Source organism: Equus quagga, chromosome 5 (genome assembly GCF_021613505.1).
Source record: "Equus quagga isolate Etosha38 chromosome 5, UCLA_HA_Equagga_1.0, whole genome shotgun sequence".
Lineage (NCBI taxonomy): Eukaryota > Metazoa > Chordata > Mammalia > Perissodactyla > Equidae > Equus > Equus quagga.
The window spans coordinates 122,564,778-122,576,943 of NC_060271.1; the positions used below are offsets into that span (position 1 = coordinate 122,564,778).

Consider the following 12,166-nt stretch of genomic DNA (forward strand, 5'->3'; position numbering starts at 1 on the left):
TAGATATGGTACTACTATATCATTTCTGGTTTAGAATTAAATGACTCAATGAGAGTTTTACTCTCTTTTTCTAAAGAAGTTTATATATATATATATATATATATATATATATAAATTATCTGCCACTCCAGAAAGTTGTATTATTTTTGAAAAATCATAGACTTTGAGTTGTGTTTTTCACTTTGATGAACTCATTGTCACGTAGATAAGAGTATCTGTTTGCAGACTAAATAGATGGTTATAATAATCAAAGTCTTGGCTTATGGAGAAACACATAATATATTGTGTGAATAATAAACATTTCTCCAAATTATGCAGAAAGTTTAGAATTACTTTTTTAGGACTTGGTTTCACATTGTTAAAAGCCACATTTGCACCATTAGGAAAAGTGGAAAACAATCTGGAAAAAAAATCTACCAAAGATCTCTCCCTTGTAAAAGAAGACTTCCTCTGGGTTTCTGAGCTTATCTGGTCCTGCTTTGTCTTTGGACAGACTGTCATGGTTTTTGCTTCTCAGAGAGCCTAGCCTTAACTCTGCCTGAGCAGCAGTGTCTGCAGGGAGTTCTGCTGGAGTGTGGGATACTCATGTCTCCAGGACCAGCCACTTTCACAGTCTGTCCTCAACCCCAAGAATTTTGCTACCATACAGCTCTGCTTGGCTCTCCTCCTCCCTAACTCCCCTACATTCAGCGACATCTTGCCAGCCTCAGGACTAGTCAGAAGATGTGCTAGGAGGAGCAACCCATGAAAAGACTCTTTTTCAGTCATCTCCTACCTCTGCCTCCTCTTAAGTATATGTAGATATGGTATGATGCCACCTTCCTCCCAAACTCAAGTACCAGAATCTGATAAGAAGTTAAGGACGTCAACCCCTGTGCTACGACCAGAAACCCCCAGGAAATTCAAATATCCCATCTTTGTTTTTATTAACTGGAATTGAGTTTGGCTAAAAATAACAGAAAGCTAAATTACAGCGGCCTCAACAGTTAGGGATCTTTTTATCTCATGCACCAAGGAATCTTGAGGGAGACAGTCCGGTGGTAATGTCTCACCAGTGCCGACAGGGATGTGGGTTCTTTCTAGGTTTCCACTCTTTCGTCCTTAGCACATAGACCTTTATCCCCGTGCTCATCATCTCATGAACACATCATGCTCCTGCCGCTCTAAGCCTCAGGGCTGACATTCAGACAGAATGAAGGGAAAGGGGGAAAAAACAGAGGGCTTATTCCTGGTAAGGCTTTGGCTTATTTAGAAAGAGAAGTCCTCCCCGAAGAACTTCTGCCTGTAGATTGGGAGCCAGAACTGTGCCACATCCCTAGCTGTAAGGGATATGGAGAAGTCATATGTTTTGACTTTCCCATGTCTCTAGTAGAGGAAAGGAGGCAGTTTTTATTGGCTTTTAGGTGGGTACATAGTATTTACTACATCCCCACTTTAAGATGGTCTTGGGACTCATTTTCCACGGCCTTAATCACAGAGTACCCCACCCAAATGCCTCACTAGTTAACTCCATGCATACTAGTTAACTAGTGACCTAGATAGTTAATTCCACCCTCTCCCCACCATAACTAAAATCCACCACAGCTGTGTCCCTCTAGAATGTCTTGGCTTCACAAACCCTGGCAAGACACCCTCAGACTGGGGACTGCAGTTTAACTATGGCAGGCACTCTGCGAGCTCTCTCTAGATGCACCTATCTATAGGAGAGCTCATCTCAGTTCTCATGATTATTGTTAGTATACTTTTTATTTTAAATAGAATTTAAAATAAAACTTTTTGTTGTTTCACCTCTATTTATGTGCTTACTAATGGCTGATCTCCCCAGCCACCTTCCCACCATGGAGGTGATTATACCAAACCCTTTTCCTAATCCAGAAAATCTTATAATGAGCATTTGTTTAAGAGAGAGATTTTTCCTTGTAAACATGGTATACTTTGGACATAGAGAATCTATCAGCCATTTTAAAGAAAATGTGACTAGAAGTAATATCTTGTTCAGAATAGACGAGGAGTAAGGATCACATTTTGCACTGTAGATTTCCTACCTTCAAAATGCACCTGTCCTAAACTCTGCCCATCTCCTGTAACTCCCTTTACTTCAGTACCAACAACCCTCTCCCCTGCATACAATAGCAAAACCAGACAAACTGGGGCGTTTACTATGGAACCTTACTAGTGGCACCAGACCACATACCACCACAACAGCAGGACAACTTGGCTTCCAACCCCCAAGTTCTACTTTAGAAAGCTATTCACGCATCTCCCCGAAACCTCCTATTGCAGTTGTGATTTTACTTCCCTCTGCGTTTTCCCTTGCTGCTGTGACCAGTGCTTTATGTGCCCTAGTTTATGGCCAATCTCAACAGAAGCTCTTAGACTTGCCCTCTTGCCTGCAATGGTTTGTCCCAGTTTTATACCACTGCCTGCTTGACTTACCAAGTCAGTGTGCTTCAGCCTCCAATCCTGACCTCCATTGTGATGTCAACTCTTGTACCACTTCAAGGAAGGCAGCAGATTTTTCCTCCTGACCCCTACCCCCAAATGAAACAAAACACCAGCCCAGCCCCTTGCCATATATTTCGTTTAACAACCTTTACTGAGACCTGCCATGAACCATGCAGTTAGATAAGCACAGGGGGGAATAATAAATGAAATATGACTCCTGCCCTATATTATTTCCAGCGTGGTAAAGAGACAAATGTGAAGAATTTTGACATATCACAGTTAGGGCTATCCTAAGAACAGATACAGGGCATGAGAGGTACCAAAAAAGTAGAGATCAGTTCTACCTAGATAAGTAAGGGAGGAGAAGATAGATGAATTTGGACTGCAAGATGAGTTGGGATTTTTCCAGACAGACAAAATGGCATCAAGATGGTGATTGAGTTCAATAGACGGCAGCTTTCTATTGTAGGTTATGTGTACTTGGAGAATTTAGTGATACTATTTGACCTGTGAGTTGAATGTCCCGTTGGTCTTCCAACTTTAGCCCTCATTCATTTCATTCCTGTAGCCACTCTTCTGTGGGTTGAAGTCCTGCAGTAATATTTGAACACTATGCAGATTTCAGAAGGTGATGGTAGCAAATAAAATAGAATTATTAAACTCCTCAGTGAGTTATTTTTATACTTGTATTTAGATTTGTAATGAAACAAAAGTCAACAATTAGCCTTCCTCTAAATCGTTCTCTTTCCTTCATGTTTTTGTTTCCATTACTCCTGCTACCAGATATTTCCTTCATTGTGGTGCTTGAAACTCTGAATTCTGCTGGGTTTCCAGGAATGCTATTGACAGTCATTGCCAAGAGAAATGTGTTTTCCCCTTAGGAAATTACACTTCTATTTGGTATTATTATTTCTGACCACTGTGTTGTGTTATGAACATTTCTGAGGAATGAAAAAGATGGCTTCCTTGGAGCAATTACTGGAAAGGAAACTGGTATTCTACTTAAAAAAAAAAAGTATGCTTAGATAGGAAATTACCAGGGGGGAGAAAAAAGAATAGGAATAAAGATGGGGTGAGATACATTCCCTGATGAAAAATTTGCTTTTAGAAATGTAAGATTCCTTACAAATTATTTGAATTTTGGGGCTTTTTCTAATTCAAGAATGACACTACAGAAAAGTACTTAAAACATAAATATTTACCTCCACAAATTGTCACGAAGCAAACTCCCATGTAACTCCCACCCAGCCGAAGAATCACCATTGCCTAGATTTCAGAAGCCTTCCTTATGCCCCTGCATATCCAAAAGTCCATTTCTGAGCTCACTCAGATTGTTGGCAGAATCCAGTTCATGTGGCTTTCTGATTGAGGTCCCCGTTTTCTTCCTGACTGTCAGCCAAGGGTCCCTCTCAGCTCCTGGAGGTCCCTCTGAGGACCTTTCCACATGAGCTTCATCTTCAAACCAGCAGTAGTGCATTTAATCCTTTTAGTGCTGTGAATCTCTGATTTCCTCTCTGCCACCAGCCAGAAAAAACTCAGATTTTGAAGAACTCTCGTAATTAGATTAGGCTTACCAGAATAAATCTCCCTTAAAGTCATCTCCACTGTATTTAGTAACCTGGTCATGGGGGGAATATGTCATCATGTTCAGAGGTTCCACCTACACTCATAAAGAAGGGGATTATAGAAGGGGAAGGATTATTGGTGTTATCTTAGAATTCTGCCTACCACAGACGACTTGTTTTCTGCTGCTCTGAAATGCTACCTTTGTCAAAAATCAGATGTCCATATATGTCTAGTCATTTCTGGAAGAGTTTGTATAGAATCAGCGTTATTTCTTTTTTAAATGTTTGCTGGAGTGGACCAACGAAGTCATCTTGCTCTGGAGTTTTCTTTATGGAGAGGCTTTAAATTACAAAATTGATTTCTTTAATAGATATAAGACTATTCAGGTTATCTGTTTCTTTTCAAATAAGCTTAAAATAAGCTTGTGTCTTTGTGTGGATTTTTGTCCATTTCATCTAAGTTGTTGAATTTCTTGGCATAAAGTTCCACACAATTACCTGATTATCCTTTTGATGTCTATAGAATCTGCAGGGATGTCACTTCTCTTTCCTGATATTGGTGATGTTTTTTATGTCTTATATCTTCTCAGATTTCTTTTCTCATCAGTCTGGCTAAAAATTTATTAATTTTACCAAACTTACTTTTGGTTTCATTTGTTTTCTCAATTGTTTTTCTGGTTTCTATTTCATTAATTTCTACTCTGAACTTTATTATTTACTTTATTTGGCCTACTTTGGAGTTAATTTTCTCTTTCTTTTCTAATTTCTTGAGGTGGAAACTGAGATCATTTGAGACTTTTTTTATTTCTAGTATAGGTTTTTGGTGCTATAAATTTCTCTCTGAATACCACTTTTACCATGTCCCACAAATTTTGATATGTTGTATTTTCATTTTCATTCACTTCACAATACTTTCTTATTTCCCTCTAGATTTCTTCTTTGACCCAGAGGTTATTTAGAAATGTGTTGTTTCCATATATTTGGATATTTTCCAGATATCTTTCTGTTATTGATTTCTAATTTGGTTCTATTGTGTCCAGAGAACATATTTTGTATGATTTTAATTGTTTAAATGGATTAAAACTTGTTTTATGGACCAGGATATGGTTTATCTTGGGAAATATTCTGTGGATACTTGAAAAGAATGTATGTTCTGTTCTTGTTGGGTAGATTGTTCTGTAGATGTCAAGTTGGTTGATAGTGTCATTCAAGCTTTCTATATCCCTGTTGATTTTCTTTCTAAGTGTTCTATCAATTATTGGAAGATGAGTATTGAAATCTCTGTCAGTATATCTGGATTTATCTGTTTCTCCTTGTATTTCTATTAGTTTTTATTTCATCTCTTCTGAAGCTCAAACATGTTAGGTGCATATAAACATTTGGGACTTTTATATCCTCCTGATGAATTGACCCCTTTATCACTATGAAATCACCCTCTTTATCTCTGGTAATATTAGTTGCTCTGAAATCCAATTTGTCTGATTAATATAGTTATTCCACCTTTCTTTTGACTGATGTTAGCGTGATATACCTTTTTCCATCTTTTAACTTTGAACCTATTTATGTCTTTATACATAGGCAATAAATAATTGAATCTTGCTTTCTTACTCTGAGTTTTGATTTGAGTGTTGAGACAATTTACATTAATGGAATTATTAATAAGGTTGGGTTTAAATCTACCATCTTGATATATATTTTCCATTTATCTCCTATGTTCTTTGTTCCATTTTTGCTTTTTTTCTACCTTCTTATGAGTTAATTAGGTATTTTTTATGCTTCCATTTTGTCTCCTTTGTTGGCTTATTAGTTATAATGCTTTCTTTTGCTATTTAGTGGTTGCTTTAGAATTTATAATATACACCTTTAACTTTACAGTCTTCAAATGTTATTATACCACTTCAGGTACACCATAAGAACTTTACAATGGTAAGCAATTTCTCCCTCCCAGCATTTGTGATATTGTTGTCATATGTTTTATTTCTTTGATATGTTGTTACTATTTTTGTTTTAATCAGTCAATTGTCTTATAAAGAGATATAAATATGTTTGTAAGAGAAAATGTATTTTAAATTTCTCCACATATTTCTGACACCCTTTATTTTTTTATGTAGACATAATTTCCATCAGACATCATCTTTTTGCTTGAATTATTTCTCTTAATATATCTTGTAGTATAGTTCTGCTGGTAGTTAATTCTTTCAGCTTTTGTATCTGAAAAATTCTTTATTTTGTCTTCCTTTTTGAAAGCTATTTTCACTGGCTATAGAATTCTAGATTGGCAGTTATTTTTTCTTTCATTACTTTAGAAGTGTTACTCCACTGTCTTCTAGTTACATTATTTCAAGAAGAAATCTGCCGTCATTTTTAATCTCAGTTTATCTGTATGTAATGGATCATTTTTCTCTGCCTGATTTTAAGATTTCTCTTTATTGCTAGTTTTAAGCAACTTAGTATATGTCTTATATAGTTTTCTTCATATTTTTTGTGCTTTGGGATTCTTGGAGCTTCTTGGATCTGTGGGTTTATGGTTTTTAGGAATTTTGGAAAATTTTCAGCCATTCTTCAGATATTTTTTCTGTATCTCCCTCCTTCAAAAACTCCAGTTACATGGTATATGAGACCACTTTGAAATTCCCTTGGAGATCGTTGATGTTCTTCTCTTTCTTTTTTCCCCCTAGTTTCTTTCTCCCTATATTTCCTTTTGGAGAGTTTCTATTGTTATGTCTTCAATTCACTAATTTTTCTTCTACAATGTCTTCTCTGCTGTTACTCTTATCCAGTGTAGTTTTCATGTCTAGAAGTTTAGTATGGGTCTTTTTTGTATCTTCCATAATTCTACTTAACATGCTCAATATTTCTTGTTTCTTGAACATATGGAATAAGTTATAAAACTTTCAATATGTGTCTACCAATTTTTTTAAAACAGGTTAATTTTGATATGATTCAAATGTCATAAAACTCCCTTTAAAGTACACAGTTCTGGGGCTGGCATGGTGGTTAAGTTCGCACACCTGGCTTCAGCGGCCCAGGGTTCTCAGGTTCAGATCTCCAGCACAGACCTAGGCACTGCTCATCAAGCCATGCTGTGGCAGGCATCCCACATACAAAATAGAGGAAGATCGCCACAGATGTTAGCAACAGTCTTCCTCAAGCAAAAAGAGGAAGATTGACAACAGATGTTAGTGTTAGCTCAGGGCCAATCTTCCTCACCAATAAATAAATAAATAAGGTGCACAATTCAGTGATTTTTAGTACATTCTCAGAGCAAAGCAACCATGACAACCATCTGACTTCAGAATATTTTCATCACCTCAAAAAGAATCCCCATACCAATTAGTAGTCATTCCCCATTTCCCCCTCCACCCAGACCATAGAAACCACTCATCTACTTTCTGTCTTTATGAATTTTCCTCTTACAGACATTTCACATAAGTGGTGTTGTGCAGTGTGTAGCGTTTCATGACTTGCTTCTTTCACTTAGCATAATGTTTTCAGGTTCATTCATGTTATAGCATTTATCAGTACTTCATTATTACTCAGTAATATCTCACTGCATGACTATATCACGTTTTGATTTTCCATTCATTAGTTGATGGACATTCAGATTGCTTCTACTTTTTGTCTATTATGAACAATGCTGCTATACACATTCATGTACAAGTTTTGTGTGGACCTTTGTTTTCAGTTCTTTTAGGTTTATATCTACAAGTGGAATTGCCAAGTATATATGGTAACTCTATATTTAACATTTTGGGGAACTGCCAAACTGTTTTCCAAAATGCCTGTACCAATTTACAATGCCACCAGCAATGTATGAGGGTGCCAGTTTCTCTACATCCTTGTCAACACTGGCTTTTGTTTGTCTTTTTTCTTATAGCCATCCTAGTAGGTGTGATGTGGTATCTCATTGTGGTTTTGATTACATTTCTTTGATGACTAATGATGTTATGCTTTTTTTGACATGCTTATTGGTCCTTTGTATATCTTTAGAGAAATGCCTTTTCAAATCTTTTGCCCTTTTGTAATCAAGTTGTCTTTTTGTTGTTGGTTGATAAGAGTTCTTTGTATATTCTGGATACTAGATCCTTATTACATATATGATTTTTCTCCCATTCTGTGAATTGTCTTTTCACTTTCTTGATCATGTCCTTTAAAGCACAAAAGGTGTTAATTTTTATGAAATCCAGGGTTTTTTTCCTTTCACCACTTGTGCTTTTGGTGCCTTATCTAAGAAACCATTGCCTAATCTAAGATCACAAAGATTTATTCTTATGTTTCCTTCTAGGAGTCTTATAGATTTAGTTGTTCCATTTAGGACTATGATCCATTTTGAATTAATTTTTGTATATGATGTAAGTTAATGGTCCAATTCATTCTTTTGCATGTGTATATCTGGTTTTCCCAGCACCATTTCTTGAATGTTTACCAATTTTATTATCTTTGTCATTTCTGTCACCTTTTTCTTCATTTCCTGCCTTATATGCTTGATAACTTTTTATTGGATGCCTTACATTGTTAATTTTATCTTGTTGGATGCTGGATATTTCTGTGTTCATATAGATATTCTTGAACTTTGTTATGGGGCACAGTTATGTTACTCAGAAATAGTTTGATCCTTTCTGGCCCTGCTTTTAAGCTTTGTTGGTTGGTACCGGAACAGCATTTAGTTTAGGGCTAATTTTACCCCATCATCAAGGCAAAACCTCTCTAAGTTCTATAGTTCGTACATTAATTATAAGACTTTCTACTGGGCTGGTGGAAGTAGTAATTATTCTCAGTTTGGGGATTATTCCGTAAATACCTTCGGATGGTTCTTTCCCCAGCTTCTGGTAGTGTCTCTAATGATAGTACCAATCAGTACTTAGCTGGAACTCAAAAGGAACCCTCTTTAGATCTCCAGAGTGTCCTCCCCACCCCATCTCTTTCTGCAGCTCTCTCCTCCACACTACTTTGCCCTACCAAAAACTACTACGTTGACACCCCGCCCCCCAGAGTACCAGCTCTGTCTTATTGTTTTAAAATGTATTTAGAATTTGTTTTAATCAGGTGTGATAAAGCGACAGAGAGAGACAGCTGCCCTTGGAATAAGAGTTTGTTACTTACAATTCCCAAGAGGAGGCAGGGTGGGAGGAAGGCATGGGGAAGGTGCAGGGATGCTAAGGGCCCGCCTGTTTGGATGGAGAGATTACAGACGCTCTCTAATTCCAGACAGCAATAGAAAAAATATGTTTCACAGTTTAGGCACAGCTAACAACTTGATGAATAAAAATGGGATTAATGCTTTGAGACTAATACTGAAAAGAAATGTTTAAAAAGTAGGGGAGGAAAACTCATCATTCACCCTAAAGAGGGTGGAGAGAAGAGTCAGAAGTAACAAGAAAGCAAAACAAGATGACTAGAGTCAGACCAAATATCTTTTATATCAATATATGTGAATATGTTCTCTTTTTATTTAAGAGAGAGAGACTTTCAAATTGCATTTTTATAGAAGTCCGCTTATGATTTCAAGAGACATATTTAAAACAAAATAACAAAAGATTAAAAATAAAGTACAAATCTACCAGGCAGGTGATGACAAAAATGAAAGCAACGTAACAATAATACCAATCAAAATGGAATTTAAGGCACAAAGCATTAACTGAAAATTTCCACACCAGTACCAGAAAGCCACATAAATTCACGTTATCTCTGGCTTTCTTCCTTTCTCCAAGGTATTTGAGATCTTGAAAATGAGAGTAACTTTGCTCATTTTGCAGTCAGTATAATGGGACTAACCCTCATTAAAAACTCAGAGAGGGGCTGGCCCAGTGGTGTAGTGGTTAAGTTCGAGGGCTCTGCTTCAGTGGTCCTGGAGTTTGCAGGTTTGGATCCCAGGCACAGATCTATACACTGCCCATCAAACCATGCTGTGGCAGCATCCCACATGCAAAATAGAGGAAAATTGGCACAGATGTTAGCTCAGGGACAATCTTCCTCACAAAAAACAAAAACAAAGAGTCTTAGCCTTTAAACCTAGTTTAAAATAAACATTCTTTTTGGTTGTGTCCTTTTTGAAAAAATTGCCAGGATAGCTTCGTGTTGGTAACTGCACACAGTTTCCCTGCTATATGTGACTTATCTATAAAAATTTGTGCTTCTAATCCTTAAATCATAAAAACACATTGATCAGGTACAATTACACGCTTCCTCTGCTGTGGCATCTGACTTCAGGCCGTCATCCTGCTATGTCACTATTGAGAAAGCCCAATGAGGGTGAGAGGAGCTTCTTTGGCAGGACTTGCTCTTATTTCCAGAGACAATGCGTATTGCCTGCCTCACTTGCCTCTCTGGGCCTCTCTGATATGTCACATCAGAGAGCACTTGCTGAAAGGAAAGCAGGGAATGGGAGTTTACTACGATTAATTTGACATTTGTGTTTGTCCCGGATATTCTAAGTGTTTGACTTTTTTTTAACTGTAGTTAACGCTGCCTACCTTGCGAGCCAAGAAATGATGGAAGTGGTGAAGAGAGACAATGAAACCATAAAGGAACATTTATCGAAGGTAATCACTGTAGTACTGCAAGGAAGTAAGTAGATGGGCAAAAATATTCACTGAGGATGAAAGGTTAGAATCTATAAGACCTCAAGGGTTTGTAGATTTCAGAAAAAGAGTTCTGCTTCTAGTTAAAATTAATGCAGTCGTTGAAAGTTGCATAGAAAGTGAGTAAAGCTGATTACATAGTTATTTAAATATATTTTACCACCTCTTTTTGTTGGGTTTATTTTTAGAATCAATACTTCTCTCTTGTACTGAGAAGACTCTCAATAATATTTATAGAATAAATGAGTTATATTAAAATGTAAGTAAAACATTGGAAAAGAACTAACATTACTAAGACCTAATAACTCAGTGAGGCTTTCTTGTTCTCCAATGCATTAGAGCAGGAGCGTCCAGCTCTGACACAAGACCAGTTTTCTCTACAAGCAGGTGCAGAAAGGGAAAGATAGAAACTTCTAGCATTTGTGAGTTATTTCTGCAAATGTTAGACTCTTACACAAACACATTTGGAAGCACCGACCTCTGAAGCTGTGAGGGCACCACGATTTAGATATGTCTAGGCCCCCTATCATTTAGGTGGCTCTGGTACTCCCATGGCACCATTTGTCTGTCTGTCCATCCTAAACAGGATAGAGCTGGACTGTCTAATTGGGTAGCCACTGACCACGTGTGGTCTTTTGTGGCTAGCAGGAATTGAGATATGCTGTAAGTATAAAATATACATTGGATTTCAAAAACTTAGTACCAAAAAAAAAGTAAAATATTTCATTGATATATTTATATTGACTAAATGTTGAGAATGTAGTTACTAGACATTTTTGAATTATATACGTGCCTTTGTATTTCTGTTGGAGTGTGCTAATCTAGAACTTTACAGTCAGTGCTGAACCTGTGACACCAGCTGGGTACAATGAAATGAGCCCTACTAAGTGGCCAGCGCTTACAGGGCTCAGGAACCTGTCATCTGCAAGTAAAATCTTAGGTCCCTCACTGGATTTAGAATCTCTTCATAAACTTTGAGACATTTGGCTGAAACTTGCCTACCATGTTAATTCATATTTCTGTAACCTCCCAATACAATTATCTTAAAGCAAGAAATGTATATGTTCTTAAAAATATATTTTCAGAATATTGATCTGTAGTAGCTTCACTCAGAGAGGACTTTTGAAAATGCCTCTGTGTTTGTCTAATGGCCATAGTGGTCATCATATTTCTAAAATAGCAATTGTTAGAGATTGAAATTTTAAAGGCAGAAGAAAAACCTCATTAGGTGAATGGGGAAGGTTGGGGCCTCATAAGGATCCTCTCTCCAGGGCTTTCCACTGTTTCCAGTCATTGAAGGATATGAAAATAAAGGGAAAAAAGTATTTTATTTTTCAGCTAAATTATAAGTGCATTTGTTTCAAAAATACATTTACGTTCTCAAGGCTGGAAGTTCAGAAAACAACTCAGCTTCCAGTTAATAATAAGCCGGGCAGATGCTCACTTCCAGAATGCACACATGCTGAATGATTAGACCCATCATGTGTCAAAGCCCATCGTACCACCTGTGGAAGCCAGCTGCTGTAAAATACTCATCATCGCTGGATTCTGTTTGTATGTTGTGCTCAGAAAGAG

The 12,166-nt window shown here is 37.0% G+C and overlaps 1 protein-coding gene across 4 annotated transcripts in view; it reads left to right on the forward strand.

Moving 5' to 3' along the window:
* LDAH (lipid droplet associated hydrolase) overlaps positions 1–12,166 on the forward strand; it is a 97,419-nt gene that overhangs the window by 71,085 nt on the left and 14,168 nt on the right. For all 4 annotated transcript variants that reach the window (XM_046660752.1, XM_046660754.1, XM_046660751.1 and 1 more), the window contains exon 6: positions 10,470–10,552. In XM_046660752.1, the coding sequence (XP_046516708.1) occupies positions 10,470–10,552 (83 nt within the window). The remainder of the gene's footprint in view (positions 1–10,469; positions 10,553–12,166) is intronic.